Source organism: Leucoraja erinacea, chromosome 1 (assembly GCF_028641065.1).
Source record: "Leucoraja erinacea ecotype New England chromosome 1, Leri_hhj_1, whole genome shotgun sequence".
NCBI lineage: Eukaryota > Metazoa > Chordata > Chondrichthyes > Rajiformes > Rajidae > Leucoraja > Leucoraja erinaceus.
In genome coordinates, this window is record NC_073377.1 from 137,193,460 (window position 1) to 137,215,210 (window position 21,751).

Genomic DNA, 21,751 nt, shown 5'->3' on the forward strand with positions numbered 1-21,751 from the left:
ATATGATCATGGCTGATTATCCAACTCAGTATCCCGTACCTGCCTTCTCTCCATACCCCCTGATCCCCTTAGCCACAAGGGCCACATCTAACTCCCTCTTAAATATAGCCAATGAACTGGCCTCAACTACCCTCTGTGGCAGAGAGTTCCAGAGATTCACCACTCTCTGTGTGACTCTCTGTATCCTTTTGACTTTAGAGAAACGTCGTAGAAACAGGCCCTTCGGCCCACCGAGTCTGCGCCGACCCGCGATCACCCCTTACATGAGCACTGTCCTACACAATAGGAACAAATTACAATTTAAAAAAGCCAATTAACTTATAAACTTGCACGTCTTTGGAGTGTGGGAGGAAGCCGGACCACCCGGAGAAAACCCACACAGTCACAGGGAGAATGTACAAACTCCACACATACAGGACCCGTAGTGAGGATTGAAGCCGGGTCTCTTTCACACAGCAACTCTACCGCTGCGCCACCGTGCCGTCCACAGTCCTGGTGCGGGTTGGCCTGGCTTTGGGAGTTGCCGTGGGTTCTGGTGGAAGGCAGGTTAGGATTGCTCGTACATCGTACTCGGCTTGTACTCGCTAGAATTTAGAAGATTGAGGGGGGATCTTATAGAAACATACAAAATTCTTAAGGGGTTGGACATTAAGGGGAAATCTTTTAGGACTGAGATGAGGAAAACATTTTTCACACAGAGAGTGGTGAATCTCTGCAAAACTCTGCCACAGAAGGTAGTTGAGGCCAGTTCATTGGCTATATTTAAGAGGGAGTTAGATGTGGCTACAGGGATCAGGGGGTATGGAGAGAAGGCAGGTACAAGATACTGAGTTGGATGATCAGCCATGATCATATTGAATGGCGGTGCAGGCTCAAAGGGCCGAATGGCCTACTCCTACACCTATGTTCTATGTCTATGTTTCTATCCATGCATTGAAGAGCTGACAGGAGCTGCCCCGGGGCTGGTCGGATCTCTCTTGGGGCCGCCGAGACCAGACCTGCTCAGGACTTCCTTAGAGCTGAGAATGTGGGCTGAGCTCCAGCACTCCCTGACGTACCTGTCTGTGACTCACTTCCTCAAGCGGGTTTAAATAATGCTCTGACAGCCTGTCCCAACACAACAGAGGCAAACAGCAGCCAGCAGCAGCTCAAGAGGTGCAGAGACACTCAGAGAATGGAATCGATGGCAAGTGTCTACATATTCAGCGGTAAGCCCTTTCCCTGAAGCTTTCAACTCCACTGTGTCACTCCCTGTGGAATGTGCCTCTGATTACCTGCTCCAGGGAGGGAATGCGCACCTTTGGACTAGTTAGAGTACTCTATTACTCTGAATTTAGAGTGAAGATAAGACACAAAATGTTGGAGTAAGGCAGCATCTCTGGAGGAAAGGAATGGGTGATGTTTCGGGTCGAGACCCTTCTTCAGACTGATGGTCGGGGAGAGTGAAACTAGAGGTATGAAAAGGTACAGAGACCAAATCAGAGCCGGCACCAATGGTCAAGGAGCCCACAATGGTCCATTGTTGGCTGTGGAAGAGGTGATAACAAAGGGATTCGAACAGTGAAACTAACAGGACAAGTAGGGTGGGGGAGGGACAGGGAAAGAGGGAATGAAAAGGTTACTTGAAATTAGAGAAATCAATTATACAATTGGGCTGTAAGCTGCCCAAGTGAAATATGAGATGCTGTTCCTCCAATTTGCGTTTGGCCTCACTCTGACAATGGAGGAGACCCAGGACAGAAAGGTCAGTGTGGGAATGGGAGGGGGAGTTCAAATCAAGTATTGTGTTCAGTTTAGGACACCATGTTATAGGAAAGATGTTGTCAAGCTGGAAAAAGTGCACAGAAGATTTACAAGAATGTTGCCAGGACTCTAAGGCCTGAGCTGTAGGGAGAGGTTGAGTAGGCTGGGACTCTATTCCATGGAGTGCAGGAGGATGAGAGGTGATCTTATTGAGGTGTATAAAATCATGAGAGGAATAGATTGGGTAGATGCACAGTCTTTTACCCAGAGTAGGGGAATCGAGAACCAAAAGACATAGGTTTAAGGTGAGGGGGGTAATAATAATAATAATATATTTTATTGTCATTGCACGTTAGTGCAACGAGATTTAGTATGCAGCTCCAACCGATGAAAAAGAAAAGTAAAATAAATAAATAAGCTGTGTGTCGTGACCATCCGAGGGAGACAGTCCAGGGGGGGTGGGGGGCACTCAGCAGGGCCGGTTCAGAGCCGCTATAGCTCTTGAAATAAAGCTGTTTCTGAGACTGGAGGTACGGGCGTAGAAGGCCTTGTAACGTCTGCCGGAGGGAAGTAGTTCAAACAGTCCGTTACAGAGGTGTGATGAGTCTTTACGGATGCTGACAGCCTTCCTGAGGCACTGTGTGTGGTAGATGCCCTCCAAGGCTGGTAGCTCTGTCCCAATGATCCTCTGCGCTCTGTGGACGACGCGCTGAAGAGCTCTCCTCTCCGCCTCCATGCAGCTGAGATACCACACAGAGATGCAATACGTTAATATGCTCTCTGTGGTGCAGCGGTAGAACGTTGTCAGCAGCTGTTGGGGCAGACCAGTCTTTTTTAATGTCCTCAGGAAGAACAGTCATTGCTGTGCCTTCTTGACCAGCGCAGCGGTGTTGGTGGACCATGTGAGGTCCTCTGAAATGTGAGTGCCCAGAAATTTAAAGCTGGACACTCTCTCCACACTTTCCCCGTAAATGGAGATTGTGGGTAAGGTTTCATAGGAACATTTTTTACTCAAATGGTGGTGGGTGTATGGAACGAGCTGTCAGAGCAGGTAGTTGAGGCAGGTAGTATAACAACATTTAAAAAACATTTGTACATGTAGATGGTTAGGACCGGTTTAGAGGGATACGGGCCAAATGTGGGCAGGTGGGACGAGTGTAGCTGGGACATGTTGGTCGGTGTGGGCAAGTTGGGCCTTCAGGCCTGTTGTCACGTTGTGTCTCAGGACCCTTCTTTAGACTCAACATGGATAGGTGACGTGTCGGGTCAGGACACTTCTTCACACTAAGAAGGCCAGTGTGTCGACTGCCTCTTTCATCATTCCGTCTACCTGGAAACTCACTTACAGGGAAGTTACAACAAAATCAGAAAATGCCGGCTCTGATTTGTTCCGTAGCTTGTCATACCTCTAGTTTCCCTCTCCCCTCACCCTCAGCCTGAAGAAGGTTCTCGACCTGAAACATCACATATTTCTTTCCTCCGGAGATGCTGTTCGACCCGCTGAGTTTTTGTGTCTACCAACGGTTTCTCTTTCCACAGATGCTGCCTGACCTGCTGACTGTCATATTCTGTTTTTATTTTAGTTTTCCAGCATCTTCTAAACCTCTAAAAATTCTAAAGCTGGGATTAAAGAGACTCTCCACGATCGAGAACATTAGAGTCATCGTGTCACACAGTGTGGAAACAGGCCCTTCGGCCCAACTTGCCCACATCACCAACATGCCCCAACTACACTAGTCAAACCTGCCCGTGTTTGGCCCATATCCCTCTAAACCTACCATATCCTTGTATCCGTCTGAACGTTTCTTAAACGCTGTGATAGTACCTGCCTCAACTACCTCCTCCAGCAGCTCATTCCATATACCCAACACCCTTTTGTGTGAAAAAAGTTACCCCTCAGGTTGGGCGGCACGGTGGCGCAGTGGTAGAGTTGCTGCCTTATAGCGAATGCAGCGCCGGAAACCCAGGTTCAATCTCGACCACGGGTTCAGTCTGTACGGAGTTTGTACGTTCTCCCTGTGATCTGCGTGGATTTTCTCAGAGATCTTCGGTTTCCTCCCACTCTCCAAAGACGTACAGGTATGTAGGTTAATTGGCCTCGTAAATGTAAAAATTGTTGCTAGTCGGTGTAGGATAGTGTTAATGCGCGGGGATCGCTGGTCGGCGTGGACCCGGTGGGCCGAAAGGGCCTGTTTCCATGCTATATCTCTAAACTAAACTATGAAATCTTTCTCCCCTCACCTATGTCCTCTGGTTAATGATTCCTCTACTCTGGACATTTTCCCGTTCTATTCCTCATGATTTTGCCTATACTCCAAGGAATAGAGTCCTAGAGTCCTACAGTGTGAGGTATTGGACAAGCATGTGGATATGCAGGGAATAGAGGGATATGGATCATGTGCAGGCAGATAAGAGTAGATCTTGGCATCATGATTAGCACTGACATTGTGGGCCGAAGGGTCTCTACTGCTTGGTGTTCTGTTTCAAATCATTTATTTCTTTTTTCTTTATCAATTTCTTGGTCCTCCTCTGTTGACTTCTAAATTTCTTCCACCCTTTGCGCCTGTAGTCATAGAGTGATACAGCGTGGAAACAGGCCCTTCGGCCCAACTTGCCCGCACTGGCCAATATACCCCATCTACACCAGTCCCACCTGCCCACGTTTGGCCCAGATCCATCTAAATGTATCCTATCCATGTACCTGTTTAAATGTTTGTTATACAGTATATAGTCCCTGCCTCAACGACCTCCTCCGGCAGCTCGTTTCATGCACCCACCACCCTCTCCCCGTCCCATCTCACCTTAAAGCGAAGTCTTCTGGTTCTCGATTCCCCAACTATGGGCAAAAGACTGTGTGCATTTATCCGATCTATTCCGCTCATGATGTTGTACACCTCTATAAGATCACCCCTCATCCTCCTGCGCTCCAAGGAATAGAGTCCAAGCCTACTCAACCTCTCCCTGTGGCTGAGTCCCTGTAGTCCTGGCAACAGCCTCGTAAATCTTCCCTGCTCTCTTTCCCGCTTGACAACATCTTTCTTATAAGAGGGTGACCAAAACTGAACACAATACTCTAAATGTGAAAGATGTGTAAGAAAGAACTGCAGATGCTGGTTTACACTGAAGATAGACACAGAGTGCTGGAGTAACTCAGCGGGTTAGGCAGCATCTCTGGAGAACATGGACACAGACATGCTGGAGTAACTCAGCGGGTCAGTCAGCGTCTCAGGAGAACATTGACACAGAATGCTGTAGTAACTCAGCGGGTCAGGCAGCAGAGAAGGAATAGGTGACGTTTTGTCTGATGAAGTGTCTACACGAAATGTCATGTATTCCAGAGGCTGCCTGACTTGCCTGAGTTACTTCAGCATTTTGTTTCTGTCTTCTGATCTTCAATGAAGGGGAGGTATAGCGAGACCTGGGTGTCATTGAACGTTGGCATGCAGGTACAGCAGGCAGTGAAGAAAGCTAATGGAATGTTGGCCTTCATTACAAGAGGATTTCAGTATAGGAGTAGAGAGGTTCTTCTGCAGTTGTATAGGGCTCTGGTAAGACCACATCTGGAGTATTGCGCACAGTTTTGGTCTCCTAATTTGAGGAAGGACATCCTTGTGATTGAGGCCATGCAGCGTAAGTTCACGAGATTGATCCCTGGGATGGCGGGACTGTCGTATGAGGAAAGATTGAAAGGACTGGGCTTGTATACACTGGAGTTTAGAAGGATGAGGGGATGTCTTATAGAAACATATAAAATTATAAAAGGACTGGACAAGCTAGATGCAAGAAAAATGTTCCCAATGTTGGGTGAGTCCAGAACCAGGGGCCACAATCTTAGAATAAAGGGGAGGCCATTTAAGACTGAGGTGAGAAAAAACGTTTTCACCCAGAGAGTTGTGAATTTGTGGAATTCCCTGCCACAGAGGGCAGTGGAGGCCAAATCACTGGATGGATTTAAGAGAGAGTTGGATAGAGCTCTAGGGGCTAGTGGAATCAAGGGATATGGGGAGAAGGCAGGCACGGGTTATTGATTGGGGCCGATCAGCCATGATCATAATGAATGGCGGTGCTGGCTCGAAGGGCCGAATGGCCTCCTCCTGCACCTATTTTCTTTGTTTCATGCTAAATTTACCAATGTGTTATACAACTGGAACAAAACCTCCCAACTTCCATTCGCTGTATGTGTAGGAGGGAATTGCAGATGCTGGTTTACACCGAAGATAGACACAAAATACTGGAGTAACTCAGTGGGACAGGCTGCATTTCTGGAGAGAAGGAATGTGTGGCGTTTTGTTTTACACCGAAGATGGACACAAAATGTTCTCTTCTATAGTTCATTGACTGATGAAGGCCAATGTGCAGAATATTGAAATGCTTTGAGCAGTACAGTGAAGCTTTGTGTTGCCAGGTAAAGTCATGGTGCCTGGCAGTGTTATCTCAGTGCCGGTACCTTCTGCCACTAACCACGGCCTTCTCTTTCCTCCACAGTTCTTGCTCTGGCTGCAGCTGTGAGTGACCCCACTCTGACCCCTGGCCCGGTGACCCGACCGACAGTCATCGCCCCGCACAACCAGTCCAGGGTCCAGGAGACGCACTACGGTAAGAACTAGAAGACCACACCGACATTCAACACAGCGACGCAGCGGCAGAGACCCGGGTTCAATCCTGACATTAGACTTTATACTTTAGAGATACAATGAGGGAAACATGCCCTTAGGCCCACTGAGTCCACACCAACCAGCAATCACCACGTACACTAATACTATCCTACACACTAGGGACACTTTACAATTTACAGAAGCCAAATAACCTATAAACTTCTAGGTCTTTGGAATGTGGGAGAAAACCCATGCGGTCACAGGTAGAACGTACAAACTCCATACAGACAGCACCCGTGGTTATGATCGAACCCAGGCCCACTGCTGTCTAAAAGTCTAAAGTCTCTAACGTCTGTGTGTGAAGTTTGCACGTTCTCCTGTGGGTTTGCTCCGGGTGCCCCAGTTTCCACCCACATCTCAAAGACGTACAGGTTTGTAGGTTGCTTGACCCTCTATAAATTGTCCCGAGTGTGTAGGGAGTGGATGAGAAAGTGGGATAAGATAGAACTAGTGTGAATGGGTGATCGATGGTTAGCTTGGACTCGGTGGGCCAAAGGGCCTATTTCCACACTCCAGGGACGTGCAGGTTTGAACAGTTGGTTAATTGGCTTCTGTAAATTGTAAATTGTCTCTATATTGTAGGATAGTGCTGGTGTACTGCTCGGAGCGGACTGCTGGTCGGAGTGGACTCGGTGGGCTGAAGGGCCTGTTCCCGTGCTGTATTTCTAAAGTCCAAAGTCTAAACTAACGTTCCGTCAGTGGCCGAGGTCCGGTGAGGGGGGGCTGGAGGAGGCAGCCCTCAGTGGGGGTTAAACTCAGGCCTCAGTACAGGGGGATCTCTGGCACCCGGCACCAATGGCCTTCAATGGGCTGAGTTGATGCCCAGGTTTATTATTGTCACATGTACGGGGCTACTTTGAAAAGCTTTTTTTTACATGCTAACATGGAACCATACAAGAGTACAGCACAGAAACACACCCTTGAGATGGTGAAGAAGCCGTTCGGCACTCTTGCCTTCATTGGGAAGGGTATTGAGCACAAAGGCTGGGACATCATGATGCAGCTGTACAAGTCACTGGTGAGACTACACTTGGAGACCACACTGTGTGCAGATCTTGTGTTTGGGTTCATAATATTGTCACGTGGACCGAGGTACGGTGAACAGCTTGGTTTTTGCATGCTGTCCAATCGGAACAGATATACCATACGTAAATACAATCAAGTCAAACTTAATCTGCCATTGACTTCACGCTGCCTCGGCAAGGCCGGCAGCATAATCAATCAAGGTCCAGTCTCACCCCGGTCACTCCCTCTTCTCCCCTTATGTCAGTGTGCAAGGTAGGGCAGGTTTACCAGAATGCTGCCTGGATTAGAGGATATTACCTACAGGGAGAGGTTGGAAAAACCTGGATTGTTTTCCCTGGAATATCTGAGGTTGAGGGCGCTAGGGTGGTGCAGCGGTAGAGTTGCTGCCTCACAGCGCCAGAGACCCGGCTTCCATCCTGACTACGGGTGTTGTCCGTACAGAGTTTGTATGTTCTCCCAGTGACCGCGTGGGTTTTCTCCGGGTGCTCCGGTTTCCTCCCACATCCCAATGACGTGCAGGCTTGTTGGTTAATTGGCTTCTGTAAATTATCCCTAGCGGGTAGGGAGTGTATGTGAAAGTGGGTTGACATAGAACTAGTGTGCACAGGCAATCGCTGGTTGGTGTAGACACGGGCAAAGGGGCCTGTTTCCAAGCTGTAACTCTAAACTAAACTAAGTTCATGACGAGCACAGATAAAGCGAATGCTAAAAGTCGTTTTTCCAGGTTAGAGGATTCCAAAATTAGAGGGCATAGACTTCAGTTGAGAGGGGAGAGATACATGGGAACTCAGGGGCAACTTGTTCACTCAGAGGGTAGTCTGTATCGGGAATCAGCTCCTATCTGAAGAAGGGTCTCGACACGAAACGTCACCCATTCCTTCTCTCCAGGGATGCTGCCTGTCCCGTTGAGTAACTCCAGCATTGTTTGTCTATCTTTGGTGTAAACTAGCATCTGCAGTTCCTTCCTACACTTCCTATAGGAAGCTATAGAAGCATATAAAATTATAGAATTTAGACAGGGTAGTAGGTATCAGGAACGTTACTGGAGGAGATAGCTGAGGCAGTGGCTATTACGACATTTAAAAGTCACTTGGACAGGTACATGGATAGGAAAGGTTTAGAGGGTTTTAGGCCAAATGCGGGTGTGGGACTAACTTAGATCTTCATTTGCATGTATGAGTTGAGCTGAAAGGCCCATTTCTCTGCTGTATGGCCCTACGATTTGGAAGGGTTTAGAGGGATTGGGTCAAATGCAGGCAAATGGGACTAGCCCAATATGTCGACATGGTCGGCAAGGGCAAGGTGGGCCGAAGGGTCTGTTTCTGTCCTGTACGGCTCTGTAACTATGAGTCTAACATCCACAGTTCCGGGAGTCCACAAGGGTTGCACAGTAACGCAGTGGTAGTTGCTGCCTCACAGTGCCAGAGTCCCAGGTTCCATCCTGACTACGGGTGCTGTCTGTACAAAGTCTACACGTTCTCCCTGTTACCACGTGGGTTTTCTCCGGGTGCTCCGGTTTGCTCCCACACTCCGAAAACATGCATGTTTGTAGGTTAATTTGCTTCAGTAAATTGTAAACTGTCCCTAGTGTGTAAGTTAGTGCTGGTGTACGGGGTGATCACTTGTTGGCGTGGACTTGACAGGCTAAAGGGCCTGTTTCCACGCTGTTCTGACCTTCTGGTGGCGGGAAGGTGATTGATCAAGCAATGGTGAGGTGGGGCCTGGGGATAATTGTTCACAAACCTCAAACATTACCCTTTGCCTGAGAGGCAACTCCAGCATTTGGACTCTGTTGCTGCTGAGACCTGTGGGCCTAGGTTCAGTGAGGCTCCCTGATGTACCCTGGCCCAAAGGCCTCCTTCATTCCACCAGCTGCCGCTGCCTCCTGCGTTATGGAGCCCACCTCAGGAGTCAAGAGTGTTTTATTGTCGTATGTCCCAGACAGAGAAATAAAAGTCTTACTTGCTGCAGCACAACAGAATATGTAAACATGGTACACTGTAAACAATGTAATGAACAAGAGAGAAAAAATGTTCCGTGTGTGTGTATATATACACACATACTCACAAATACACATACCAGTATATATATATAGATTTCATATATATATATACACGCACACATACGTACACACACACAACAAACAATAATAGTGCAATAATAATAATAGTCTAGTTCAGAGCTTATTTGAGGTTGTCGTGGCAATAGCCTGATGGCAATAGGGAAGAAGCTGTTCCTGAACCTGGACGTTACAGTTTTCAGGCTCCTGTACCTTCCTCTCGCTGACAGGGGTGACCTGAATGTGTGGCCAGGGTGGTGTGGGTCTCTGATGCTGGCTGCCTTTTTGAGGCAGTAACTCTGGTAAATCCCTGCGATGGTGGGGAGGTGAGAGCCGGTGATGGACCGGGCTCCGTGTTTGTTGGGGAGTCCAGCGGAGTGGCCGTGGTGGAACTGCCTGCAGCGAGCCACATCCTCCTTGTGCCACCAAGCGCGAGGGTTTACTTTGAGGTGACAAGAAAGAATTGCCTCGACTGATCCATCCAACGTCACTTTGGCAAGTGGGGTGCAGACAGAGACAGAACGTCTCGTAGACCAAGAAACTGACCAATGGAGAGATACAATAAAGGGAAGCTCTTCCAGCCTGTTCATTGTTGACCATCTACACAGACATCTTCATCGTTGCAGCTGTTCTGTGCATCTGTTTTTTTCACACAGAGTGGTGAATCTCTGGAACTCTCTGCCACAGAGGGTAGTTGAGGCCAGTTCATTGGCTATATTTAAGAGGGAGTTAGATGTGGCCCTTGTGGCTAAGGGGATCAGAGGGTATGGAGAGAAGGCTGGTACGGGATACTGAGTTGGATGATCAGCCATGATCATATTGAATGGCGGTGCAGGCTCAAAGGGCCGAATGGCCTACTCCTGCACCTAATTTATATGTTTCTATGACACACAGTGAGATGATTGGGTCTGAGCCCAGTCATGGTTGGAATGTGTGATGAGTTAGCGAGCCGCCTAATATGTGTGGCAGGTTGCTGCTGTAACACGTCTCATGTGCCAGGAATCCCCTAGCAGTGTATTTGCAGCCGCAATTGTCAGTATCAGCTGGCCAGTGGTGAGGTTACTTCAGTACATCACCTCCCTGAAACCACAGCAATGCCAAAGTAAAAGGGACCAGCACTTGTGGCAAAATATGCAGACTTTAGAGATACAGTGTGGAAACAGGACCATCGTCCCACCGAGTCCGCGCCGACCAGTGATACCCCGCACACTAGCGCTATCATAAGATCATAAGTGATAGGAGCAGAATTAAGCCATTCGGCCCATCCAGTCTACTCTGCCATTCAATCATGGCTGATCTATCTCTAACTCCTTACCCCATTCTTCTGCCTTCTTCCCATATCCTCTGACAGCTGTACTAATCAAAAATCTATCTATACCTTAAACATATCCACTGACTTTGCCTCCACAGCCTTCTAAGGAAAATAATTCTACAGATACACCTCCCTCTGACTAAATAAATTTCACCTCATCTCCTTCCAAACAGAACGTCCTTTAATTCTGAGGCTATGGCCTCTAGTCCTAGACTCTCCCACTAGTGGAAACATCCTCTCCACATCCACTGTACACAAGCCTTTCATTATTCTATACTATTCTATAAACGAGGGACAATTTACAATTTACAGAAGCCAATTAACCTACAAACCTGGACGTCTTTGGAGTGTGGGAGGAAACCAGAGCACCTGGAGGAAACCCACTTGTTCACAGGGAAAACATGCAAACTCCGTAGACATGGTCAGGAGCCAACTTGGGAGATGTGGACTAGGTGGGCTGAAGGGCCTGTTTCTGTGTCATCCAGCTCCATAATGCAGTTGTACAGGGCCCGAGTGAGACCACATCTGGAGTATTGTGTGCAGTTTTGGTCTCCAAATTTGAGGAAGGACATTCTTGCTATTGAGGGAGTGCAGCGTAGGTTCACTAGGTTAATTCCCAGAATGGCGGGACTGTCATATGTTGAAAGAATGGAGCGACTGGGCTTGTTTACACTGGAATTTAGAAGGATGAAACATATAAGATTATTAAGGGATTGGACACACTGGAGGCAGTTCCTGATGTTGGGGGGAGTCTAGAACCAGGGACCACAGTTTAAGAGTAAGGGGCCATTTAGAACGGAGATGAGGAAAAAAAATGTCACACAGAGAGTTGTGAATCTGTGGAGTTCTCTGCCTCTAAGGCAGTGGAGGCCGATTCTTTGGAGTTAGATAGAGCTCTTGAAGGGCCTTTCCCACATATGTGACTTTTCAGCAAACTGTTTGCGAACTTCACACTCGCCTGAAAAATCGCGAGCTGGATCGACCGTCAGCGCTCAACACACACAAATCCATGGCAAAGGCGGGGTCCAGGGAAAACGGGGGAGCGCTGTCTGAAATTCACATGGTGCAAAGTCAAGGTGATACCTGTGATGATCAGGAAGGTTAAAGACGGCTGGCACAGTGTACGGTAAGTCCTTTAAAAGAGCGGGGGGGGGGTGGTTGAAGGGGCGTGAAGAGGGGAGATGGGCGGAGAAGGAGCGGGGACACTTTTAAGTAGCCAGCCAACCTTTAATAAGCCAGGTGATACACAGCTGTGAAGGTTAGCGGGCATTTAAGCAGCTTGTTGACCAAACTGAGTAGTAACCACTATGCGGGAACTCCTCTCCACCTTGAAGGAGACTTACCAGAGACCACTGTCGACCATGCTGTGAGCTTGTGGCGAGCACAGACTCTCCTAAACTCGCCAATAAGGTCGCCATAGTGGGACAGGGCCTTGAAGATAGCGGAGTCAAGGGATATGGGGAGAAGGCAGGAACGGGGTTCTGATTTTGGATGATCAGCCATGATCTCAGTGAATGGCGGTGCTGGCTCAAAGGAGCGAATGGCCTCCTCCTGCACCTATTGTCTATTGACTCTTTATCCTGTATCTGTACACTGTGGACGGCTTGATTGTAATCATGTATTGTCTTTCCGCTGACTGGATTGCAGGTAGGCGGCGCGGCTCTGGCCAGCAGCGGCCTCTGCAGTCTGTCCGCGTTTTTATTATTTTCTGTCTGTGTTTTAATGTAGTTTTTGTTATTTTTTTGTTGGGGTGTGTGTGTGGGGGGGGGGGGGGGGGGGTGGGAGTGGGGGAAAAACTTTTTAAATCTCTCCCTGCACTGGAGACCCGACCTTTTTCTCGTCGGGTTTCCGTTGTCGTTGAGGCCGCAACGAGGAGCGGCCTCCAACAGGAGGAAGCTGGGGACTCAGGTGCTACTCACCGTCGCCGTCGCGGGGCTGGCCTAGTCCGGAGCGGTTGGAGCGGTGGAGGAGCGCTGCTGCTGCTGCTGCTGCCGCTGCTGCTGCTGAGTCGGAGGCTGCTGCTGAGTCGGAGGCTGCTGCTGCGGGTCTGCGGACAGCGGCGCCGGGAGCCCGCGGATCCCTGGAGAGAGACCGCTTTTCGGGGCTCCTGCAACGGCGAATTCTCCCGCCCGAGTTGCGGGGTCGAAGAGCTCCTGGAGCGGGGCCTAACACCACTGCCCCGCGCGGCTGGAACGGCTGCGGGACTTTACGAGCGCACACCGGGGGCTCCAACACCAAGACCCGGTGTGCGACCTCGCACCACCCGGCGTGGCTTCAATGGCCGCGGGACAATCGCCATCGCCAGCCGGGGGCTTTGACTTTGACTCTGACATCGGGGGGGGAGAATGCAGTGGAGAGATAAGTTTTTTTTGGCCTTCCATCACAGCTATGTGATGGATGTTTATGTAAAATGTAATTATGTTGTGTCTGGGGTCTATTTGTGTGTAATGTATGGCTGCAGAAACGGCATTTCGTTTGGACCTCTAGGGGTCCAAATGACAATTAAATTGACTCTTGACTCTTGACTCTCTTGACTTTTGATAGCATGCAACAAAATGTTTTTCACTGTACCTCGGTACACGTGACAATAAACTAAACTCAAACTATCTCAGATTTGGAGAAACATCAGATCTTTCTCTTAAAGTGGAGTTTGTGTCAAGGTTGCGTCTGCAGAATTATCCCTGTTGCCTGAAGCTGAAGTTTCTCTGTTTGGCAGGAAGTTCCGGTCGCCTCATGGCGCTGAGCTCGAAAGCGTCCTGTCTTCAAAGTGACCAAGATTATTGTATGAACGGCATTTGTCAATATCACGAAGACTCCGACCTGGTCACCAAATATCGTATCTGCGTGTAAGTTATGTGGCCTCTGTTATGCTCGGGAGAAGGAGGGAGGGAGGGAATGGGAGAGTGAGAGATAGATAGATAGATAGATAGATAGATAGATAGATAGATAGATAGATAGACAGAGAGAGAGTTGATAATTCTTTGGTGCTCACAGTTAGTTTAGTTTAGTTCAGTTTATTCTCACATGTACTAAGGCACAGTGAAAAGCTATCAGTGAGCGCTATCATAGAGCGATACAGCGTGGAAACATGCCCTTCGGCCCAACTTGTCCACGCCGACCAACGTCCCATCTACACTAGTCCCACCTGCCTGCATTTGGCCCACATCCTTATAAACCTTTCCTATCCATGTACCTGTACAAATATCTTTTAACTGTTGTTATAATCCCTGCCTCAACTACCTCCTCTAGTAATGTTCCACACACCCACCACCCTCTGTGTGAAAAACTTTCCCCTCAGGTTCCTATTAAATCTTTCCCCCCATACCTTAAACCTATGTCCTTTGGTTCTTGATTCCCCCACTCTGGGTCAAAGACTATGTGCATTCAGGTACACATGACAGTAATAAATCCAAACCCAAAGTATTAGTATCTGGAGAGCATTTGGAACCAGACTAAATAACATCCTCGAGGAACACAGCAGTTCAGGCAGCATCTCTGGAGGTGATATTTCGGGTCGAGACCCTTCTTCAGATTGATTATTCAGTCTGATCATCAGTCTGAGAAAGGATCCTGACCTGAAACATCACCTATTCATGTTCATGTTCTCCAGAGATGGTGCTTGACCTGCTGAGTTACTCCAGCATTGTGTCCTTTTGTTTAAACCAGCATCTGCAGTTCTTTGTTTCTACACAATCGGTCCATCTCATTAATCCCAGCGTGGCTATGTTTTATGTTTTGGTTGATAACATCAGTGTAAAAGACGCTCGGGAATACCTTGCATGGCATTAAAGTTGCCACATAAATGAAGTAGTTGTTTTTAAAAACCACCATTCCTCCAGAACTTATCTAATCATCAAAGGCTAGAATCCATGTTGTGTTCTGAAGAGAATTTTATTGAGACACAAGTAACTGCAGATGCTGGAAACCTGGAACTTCCTCGGAATAAAAGGATGTACCTTTAGAAAGGAGAAGAGGAGGAATTTCTTTAGCCAGAGGGTGGTGAATCTGTGGAATTCATTGCCACAGATGGCTGTGGAGCCGTCAACGGGTATTTTAAAAGCGGAGATGGCGGATTCTTGATTAGTACGGCTGTCAAAGGTTATGGGGAGAAGGCAGGAGAATGGGGTTGAGAGGGAGAGATAGATCAGCCATGATTGAATGGCAGAGTAGACGATGGGCCGAACGGCCTAATCCAGCTCCTATGACTTATAAACATGAACAAAACCAAAGTGCTGGAGGAACTCATTAGGTCACGTAGCAGGAAAACCTTTCCTCCATTGATGCTGCCTGACCCGCTGAGTTCCTCAAGGATTTTACTGAGTGCCATCCCAAACTTTCTTCAGATACTAATACGTATTATCATCACATGTACCGAGGTACAGTTTTGCACACTATTCAATCAGATCAGATAATACAATACATAATCAAGAATTTCCATCCGGCAGAAGGTACAGAAGCTTGAAAGCGTGCACCACCAGACTCAGGAACAGCTTCTTCCCCTCTGTTATCAGGCTTCTGAACGGCCCTTCCATAAGCTGTCCGATTCACCTCTACCCCATTGCGGACATTGGACTTTGTCTCTGGAACTGATGCGCTACAATGCTGAGAACTATATTCTGCACTCTGTATCTTCCCCTTTGCTCTACCTATTGTACTGGAGTTTGTCATGATTGTATTTATGTATAGTGTTATCATGTCTGATTGGACAGCATGCAAAACAAAGCTTTTCACTGTACCTGTACAATAATATACCTGAACTATTAGAGCCTTTATTCTGAAGAAGTCTCGACCTGAAATGTCACCTATCCATGTTGGCCAGAGATGTTGCCCGATCCAGTGGTGCTAAGATGCTGTGTGGTCTCACCAAAGACTTGTACAGCTGCATTATGATGTCCCAGCTTTTAGAAACATAGAAAATAGGTGCAGCAGTAGGCCATTCGGCCCTTCAAGCCAGCATTACAATTCAATGTGATCATGGCTGATCATCCAAAATCAGTACCACGTTCCTGCTTTCTCCCCATATCTTTTGATTCCATTCGCCCTAAGAGTTAAATCTAACTCTCTCTTGAATGCTTTCGTAGTCAATTCCCTTCTCAATGAAGATAAGTATCAAACGGCTTCTTTACCATCTCATGGGTCTGTTTCTGTGCTGCACTGTTCTATGTTCTACACTAGCATGCAAAACAAAGTTTTTAACAGTACCTCGGTACACATGTCAATATTGAACTTAAACATGCAGCTGAAGCCTTACCTGCAAAATAAACTGAACAGGTGTATTTAGAGGGAGCAAGCGTTGGTGTAGAGATTGCAAGTGGTAATGTTTGACGGGATTTTCTCTGCAGCTGTCATCCGGGATACTCGGGGTCACGGTGTCAATATGCACCATTGTCAACACGCACACTGGAGAAGTCGGAACGCTACCTGTACATTGCGGTGGGGATTGGGATCGGACTGTCGCTCAGTGGGCTCGCTGTCTTGCTGTTTTACTGCTTGCGGTGGAGGTAAGATCAGCAATGGACTAACACTCAGGATAGAGATACAACTTCAGCTTCAGCTTGGTACAGCCTCATTGTGTGGCGCTGTCAGCGATGGCAGCCTCGCCAACACAGTCTTTTCGTCTTTTTTGGTATTTTTAGTGTGTTTTAAAAAGTTAGTGTTAATGTTCTCAGGTTTGTTTTATGTGTGGGGGAGGGGGTCGGGAGAAACTTGTTTTCAATCTCTTTCCTTGCCGGAGATACGATTGTTTTCCGGATGGTATCTCCGGTCGCTCTGCGGCCTAACATCTTGGAGCTGGTGGCCTTGCTCGGGACTGACTTTGAGCCCCACCGCGGGGACATGGACTTACCAACGAAGCCTGTGATCCCTTGTCTGGGATCGACGTGCCAACTGCGGCCTGTGGATTTCACCATCAAGGAGATGATGTCTCGGGTAGAGACTGATGTCAGGAAGCTCCAAAGTCACATAATGTTTCGACCAGCCCCAAGCCGGGGTCGATCACCCGGCACAGGGCAGCTAAGATCCCCACGATGCAGGAGCTTGATCGCCCTGACGCAGAATGCCTGACCACCCGCTACGGGAGCCAAGATCGTCCCGTCGACGAAAGGCTCAAGGCCCCCGACCGCGGGAGAACAAAGAAGGGAAGAGATTGAACTTTATTTTTTCGCCTTCCATCACAGTGAGGAATGGGGAGGAGTCACTGTGGTGGATGTTTATGTTAAAATGTATTTTGTATGTCTTGTTGCTTTTTATTGGTATGCCTGACCACTGAGTTACTCCAGCACTCTGTGTCCATGTTCACCAGAGATGCTGCCTGACCCGCTGAGTTACTCCAGCACTCTGTGTCTATGTTCTCCACAGATGCTGCCTGACCCACTGAGTTAGTCCAACACTCTGTGTCCATCTAGAGTACGATTTGACTGGATAGCACACAAACAAAAGTTTTCACTGTATATCAGTAGATGTTACAGTAATAAACCAATGCCATATAATAGTTGTGATGTTATGTTGTGTACATAAGTAAGGATGTTATGTCACAGTTGTACATGACATTGTTGAGGCCGGATTTGGAGTATTGGAGTTCAGTTTTGGGCACCATGATATAGGAAAGATGTTGTTGAGCTGGAAAGGTTATAGTGAAAATTTACGAGGATATTACCAGGATACGAGGGCCTGAGCTATAAGGAGAGGTTGAGCAGAAGGATCGGTGATCTTATAGAGGTGTATAACATCATGAGGGGAATAGATAAGGTGCAGGCATAGTTTTTTACCCAGAGTAGGAGAATTAAGGACCAGATGTCATAGATTAAGCTGAGAGGGAAATGGTTTAATAGAAACCTGAGGAGCAACTTTTTTCACACAAAGGGTGGTGGGTATATGGAATGAGCTGCCAGAGGAGGTAGTGCAAGCAAGTATTATCATCGCACTTAAAAGACACTTGGACAGTTACATGGTTAGGAAATGTTTGGAAGGATATGGGCCAAATGTGGGAAGGTGGGACTAGTATAGATGGGGCTTCTTGGTCAGCTTTGGGCTGAAGGGCCTGTTTCTGTACTGTATGACTCTGTAGAACAGTACAGCACAGGAACAGGCCCTCAGCCCACAATGCCCATGCCAAACATGATGCCAAGTTAATCTAATCTCCTCTGCCTGCCCATGATTCACAATCCTGTCCACATCAACAGCGTGGAGAGGGTCAAATGGAGATGGAGAGGGGGAGATCAAAAACATCAAATTCTTGGGCGTGCATATTTCCGAAGATCTTTCCTGGACCCAGCACACCGATGCAATTATAAAGAAGGCACATCAGTGACTCTACTTCCTGAGAAGATTATGGAGATTCGGCATGTCAAAGAGGATTCTCCAAAACTTCTACAGGTGCACAGTAGAGAGCATACTGACTCGTTGCATCGTGGCCTGGTTCGGCAACTTGAACGTCCAGGAGCGGAATAGATTACAAAAGGTTGTAACCACTGCCCAGTCCATCACCGACTTTGACCTCCCCACCATCGAAGTGATTTACCAGAGTCGATGCCTCAAAAAATCAAAATCATCAAAGACCCACATCATCCTGGCCACACACTTATTTCACCACTGCCATCAGGAAGAAGGTACAGGAGCCTGAAAACTGTAACGTCCAGGTTCAGGAACAGCTTCTTCCCAACAGGCATCAGGTTATTAAACACAACAACATATAAGCTCTGAGCTCTGAACTCTAAAAAAGACTATATTATTATTGCACTATATTTGTTACTGACAGTTTTCTCTTCCATCGTTATATACGATGTTTACATATTCACATATTCTGTTGTGCTGCAGCAAGCAAGAATTTCATTGTCCCGTCCGGGACATACGACCATTAAACACTCTTGATTTGATCCATATCCCGCCATTCCCTACATCCATGCGGCAACACCAAAAATAGGCCGTGAAATGCGTGATTCATTGTTGGTAGTAGGGGGAGATGGGCCAAAACTGCCTCTCTATTCATGCAAGATAGATTTGTGAAATATCCTAACAGCGATTGTGTTTGTCCCTAGGGCCCAGGAACGTAAGATGAGGTACGGTGCGTGTCCGAGGCAGGCAAATGTTTGAAGACTCTGGTGGATGACCCTGGTCCTCTGGTCTGATCAGCTGACCCACCGACGGAAACCAGCAGCCCAGAACCACGAGGAATTCTGCAACTGTACATTACGCTAAACAACCCAAGAATGAATCACACTTCAGGCACCTCTCCCGGCCTTTGTTAATCCACTCCGGCAAAGTCTTACAAGCTAACTGGGAAAAGTCCATTCAATGCTTCATTCCATGCCGACTCAATGTGGACTCAAGTTGGTGGACTCAAGTGTTCATGACCTGCATCAACGATATGGATGACAGGACCAAGTATCATCTGTACAAGTCTTGCAGTGCTCGGTGGCATTGTGAGGAGGCAGGAGTAGGTGAAGAGGCTTCGAGGAGGGATACACAAGCTGAGAGAATGGCCAAGGGTGTGGTGGGTGGAGCATGATGTTGGATATCATCCACTTTGGTGCATATTGAGGGAAGTTTTCATTGAAACTCACTGAATATTGAAAGGCCTGGATAGAGTTGATGTGGAGAGGATGTTTCCACTAGTGGGAGAGTGTAGCACCAGAGGAGGTTTACGAGAATGATCCCGGTGATGATTGGGTTAACATATGATGAGCATTTGACGGCACAGGGTCTGTACTCGCTGGAGTCTTGAAGGATGAGGGGACACATCATTGAAACTTACTGCATAGTGAAAGGCCTGGATAGAGTAGATGTGGAGAGGATGTTTCCGCTGGTGGGAGAGTCTAGGACCAGAGGGTAGAGCCTCAGAATAAAAGGATATACTTTTAGGCCATAAGGTTATAAGTGAAAGGAACAGAATTAGGCCATGAAGAGATGTGGAAGAATTTCTTTAGCCAGAGGGTGATGATTAGGTTAACATATGATGATCGTTTGACAGCACTGGGCGTGTATTCGCTGGGGTCTTGAAGGATGAAGGAGGGACCTCGTTGAAACTTACAGACTAGTGAAAGGCTTGGATGGAGTGGATGTGGAGAGGATGTTTCCGCTAGTGGGAAAGTCTAGGACCAGAGGGCACAGAGTAATAAGCGTGTGAAGGGAAGAACAAGCAGGCTGTGTGGTGGGGGAGTGGGTGGGAATGACTGTAGTGCTCGGAGCTAGTATGGACTCTTTTGGTGCTGTATACATCTTGAGATTGCAATTGTCTGGATTAGCTTTAAAACTGTGCATTATAAGCTGAAAAACAAGTATGCATTGTCAGTATTTATTTGTTAACACAAAGTAAATTTTTTTTTTCCTAATGCATGAGCCAGATTTAAATGAATCGATCAAAGTTAAGGAACAAGGGCCTTGTATTGCTGGATCAACTAACACATTTAAACCCCTGTCACACTGCGAGCTGACCCACGAGGTACCCCGAGTTTAAAACAAATTTAACTTGTGGTAATCACGTACAATTAACGTAGCGAGAACGTCGGATTTCATGGATGCAACTTATTGACTCGTGGCGCTAACGGCAGGTGCCCGTGAAACTTGTTAACTCTTGAAAAAATTCAAACATGTTTAAAGTTTTCCACGAATAAAATGTACTCTTGAAGTTAAAAATTGAAACATTTAAACACGTTGTAAGAACGTAGTCGCCCGTGCGTTTACCTTAGTGACTCGTGAGTCTACAACTATCATGATTTCATTTGGACTCTTCTATTATTCCAAACATTTGTCACTCTTTGGGTAAAGCAATTATTTTTCGGGGTTTATGTTCTAAATATATTTTCCATTTGTTTCCACTTACAGCCCCCAGGTTAATAAATTATCTGACAATATTTAAGATTGTTTAAGTAATCTGCCTGTTGTAACTAAACACTGAAATTAGGTCGACCCACAATGGTAATGTGTGGCATGGTGTGAATTTCCTCAAATAATAAGTCAATGGTAGGATGGAATAGATAAGTGCCTGGTGTAATCCCTGTCAGGGCACGGGTTGGTTTACATCACTCAAACAGAAGATTGTCGTTCACTAACCTATGTCGACATTATTATAACCTCTCTACATGATTCTCGTCTGTTTTTACTACCATATTAAAATGGTGACAGTGAGCATATGTGTCAAATCCATTTTATGTTGATGTTTGAATTAAATATACAGACTTAAAATACTACTGAAGTGTATGTAGCAAACATTATTAACTCTTTGCAGTCCCCTTAAGGCACGTTTTCTTTAAAAAAATTAACTGTGGAGTGATTTTCTTTTGGATTGGGGGTGAGATGAATTGGAAATTAAGCGGTAAACCTGATGGGTCTTTAAACCGTGTATATAAAATAACTAATTCCATGTGCGTGAGACCGGTGGGGGGGTTAATTCTTAATTATTGTGACCAGCAGAACGGAGGAGCAAACCTCCAAAGACCATCAGGTTTGTGGGTCATTGACTTCTGTAAATTGCCACTAGTGTGTGGGATGCGAAAGTGGGAGAAATTGGGTGCGGGTGATCGATGGTTGGCGTGGACTCGGTGGGCCAAAGGTCCTGTTCCCATGCTGTAAATTCTAAACAATTACATAATGTGGGAGCAAATCCCTGCGGTAGAGAGCAATCAGGTGGAGTGTTTCAGTTAAAGGGAGGCCTCGCAAATAGAGGAAGAATGTAGGGGTAAAAAATACTCTGAGAGGCGAGGGAGTGGCCAATGCCCCTGTGAATCCGATACATTACCAACTTAGTGTCCTACCTGTAGACCGGGGATTCTGTCACAATCTCCGTGCGGGTCTAGAATGGGACCCGCTCTGAAAGATTTACATGGTTTGTTTATGGGGGGGGGGCTTAAGAGTGTTACAGCACGGAAAAAGCCCCCTCGGTCCAACTTGTTCATTCCAAGCTAGGTCCTTCCTGGAGGGCTTGGATTGCAAGAAGAAGGTGGATAGGTTTGAGTTGTT

The 21,751-nt window shown here is 47.2% G+C and overlaps 1 protein-coding gene across 1 annotated transcript; it reads left to right on the plus strand.

Annotated features, from left to right (window-relative positions):
- The first annotated feature begins 1,056 nt into the window (after positions 1-1,056).
- On the plus strand, positions 1,057-20,968 carry LOC129702319 (epigen-like). The gene is made up of 5 exons (XM_055644052.1): positions 1,057-1,208; positions 6,229-6,339; positions 13,512-13,641; positions 16,138-16,296; positions 18,832-20,968. The coding sequence occupies exons 1-5, from the start codon at positions 1,175-1,177 to the stop codon at positions 18,884-18,886; spliced, it is 489 nt and encodes a 162-aa protein (XP_055500027.1). The 5' UTR covers positions 1,057-1,174; the 3' UTR covers positions 18,887-20,968.
- Positions 20,969-21,751: the final 783 nt, after the last annotated feature.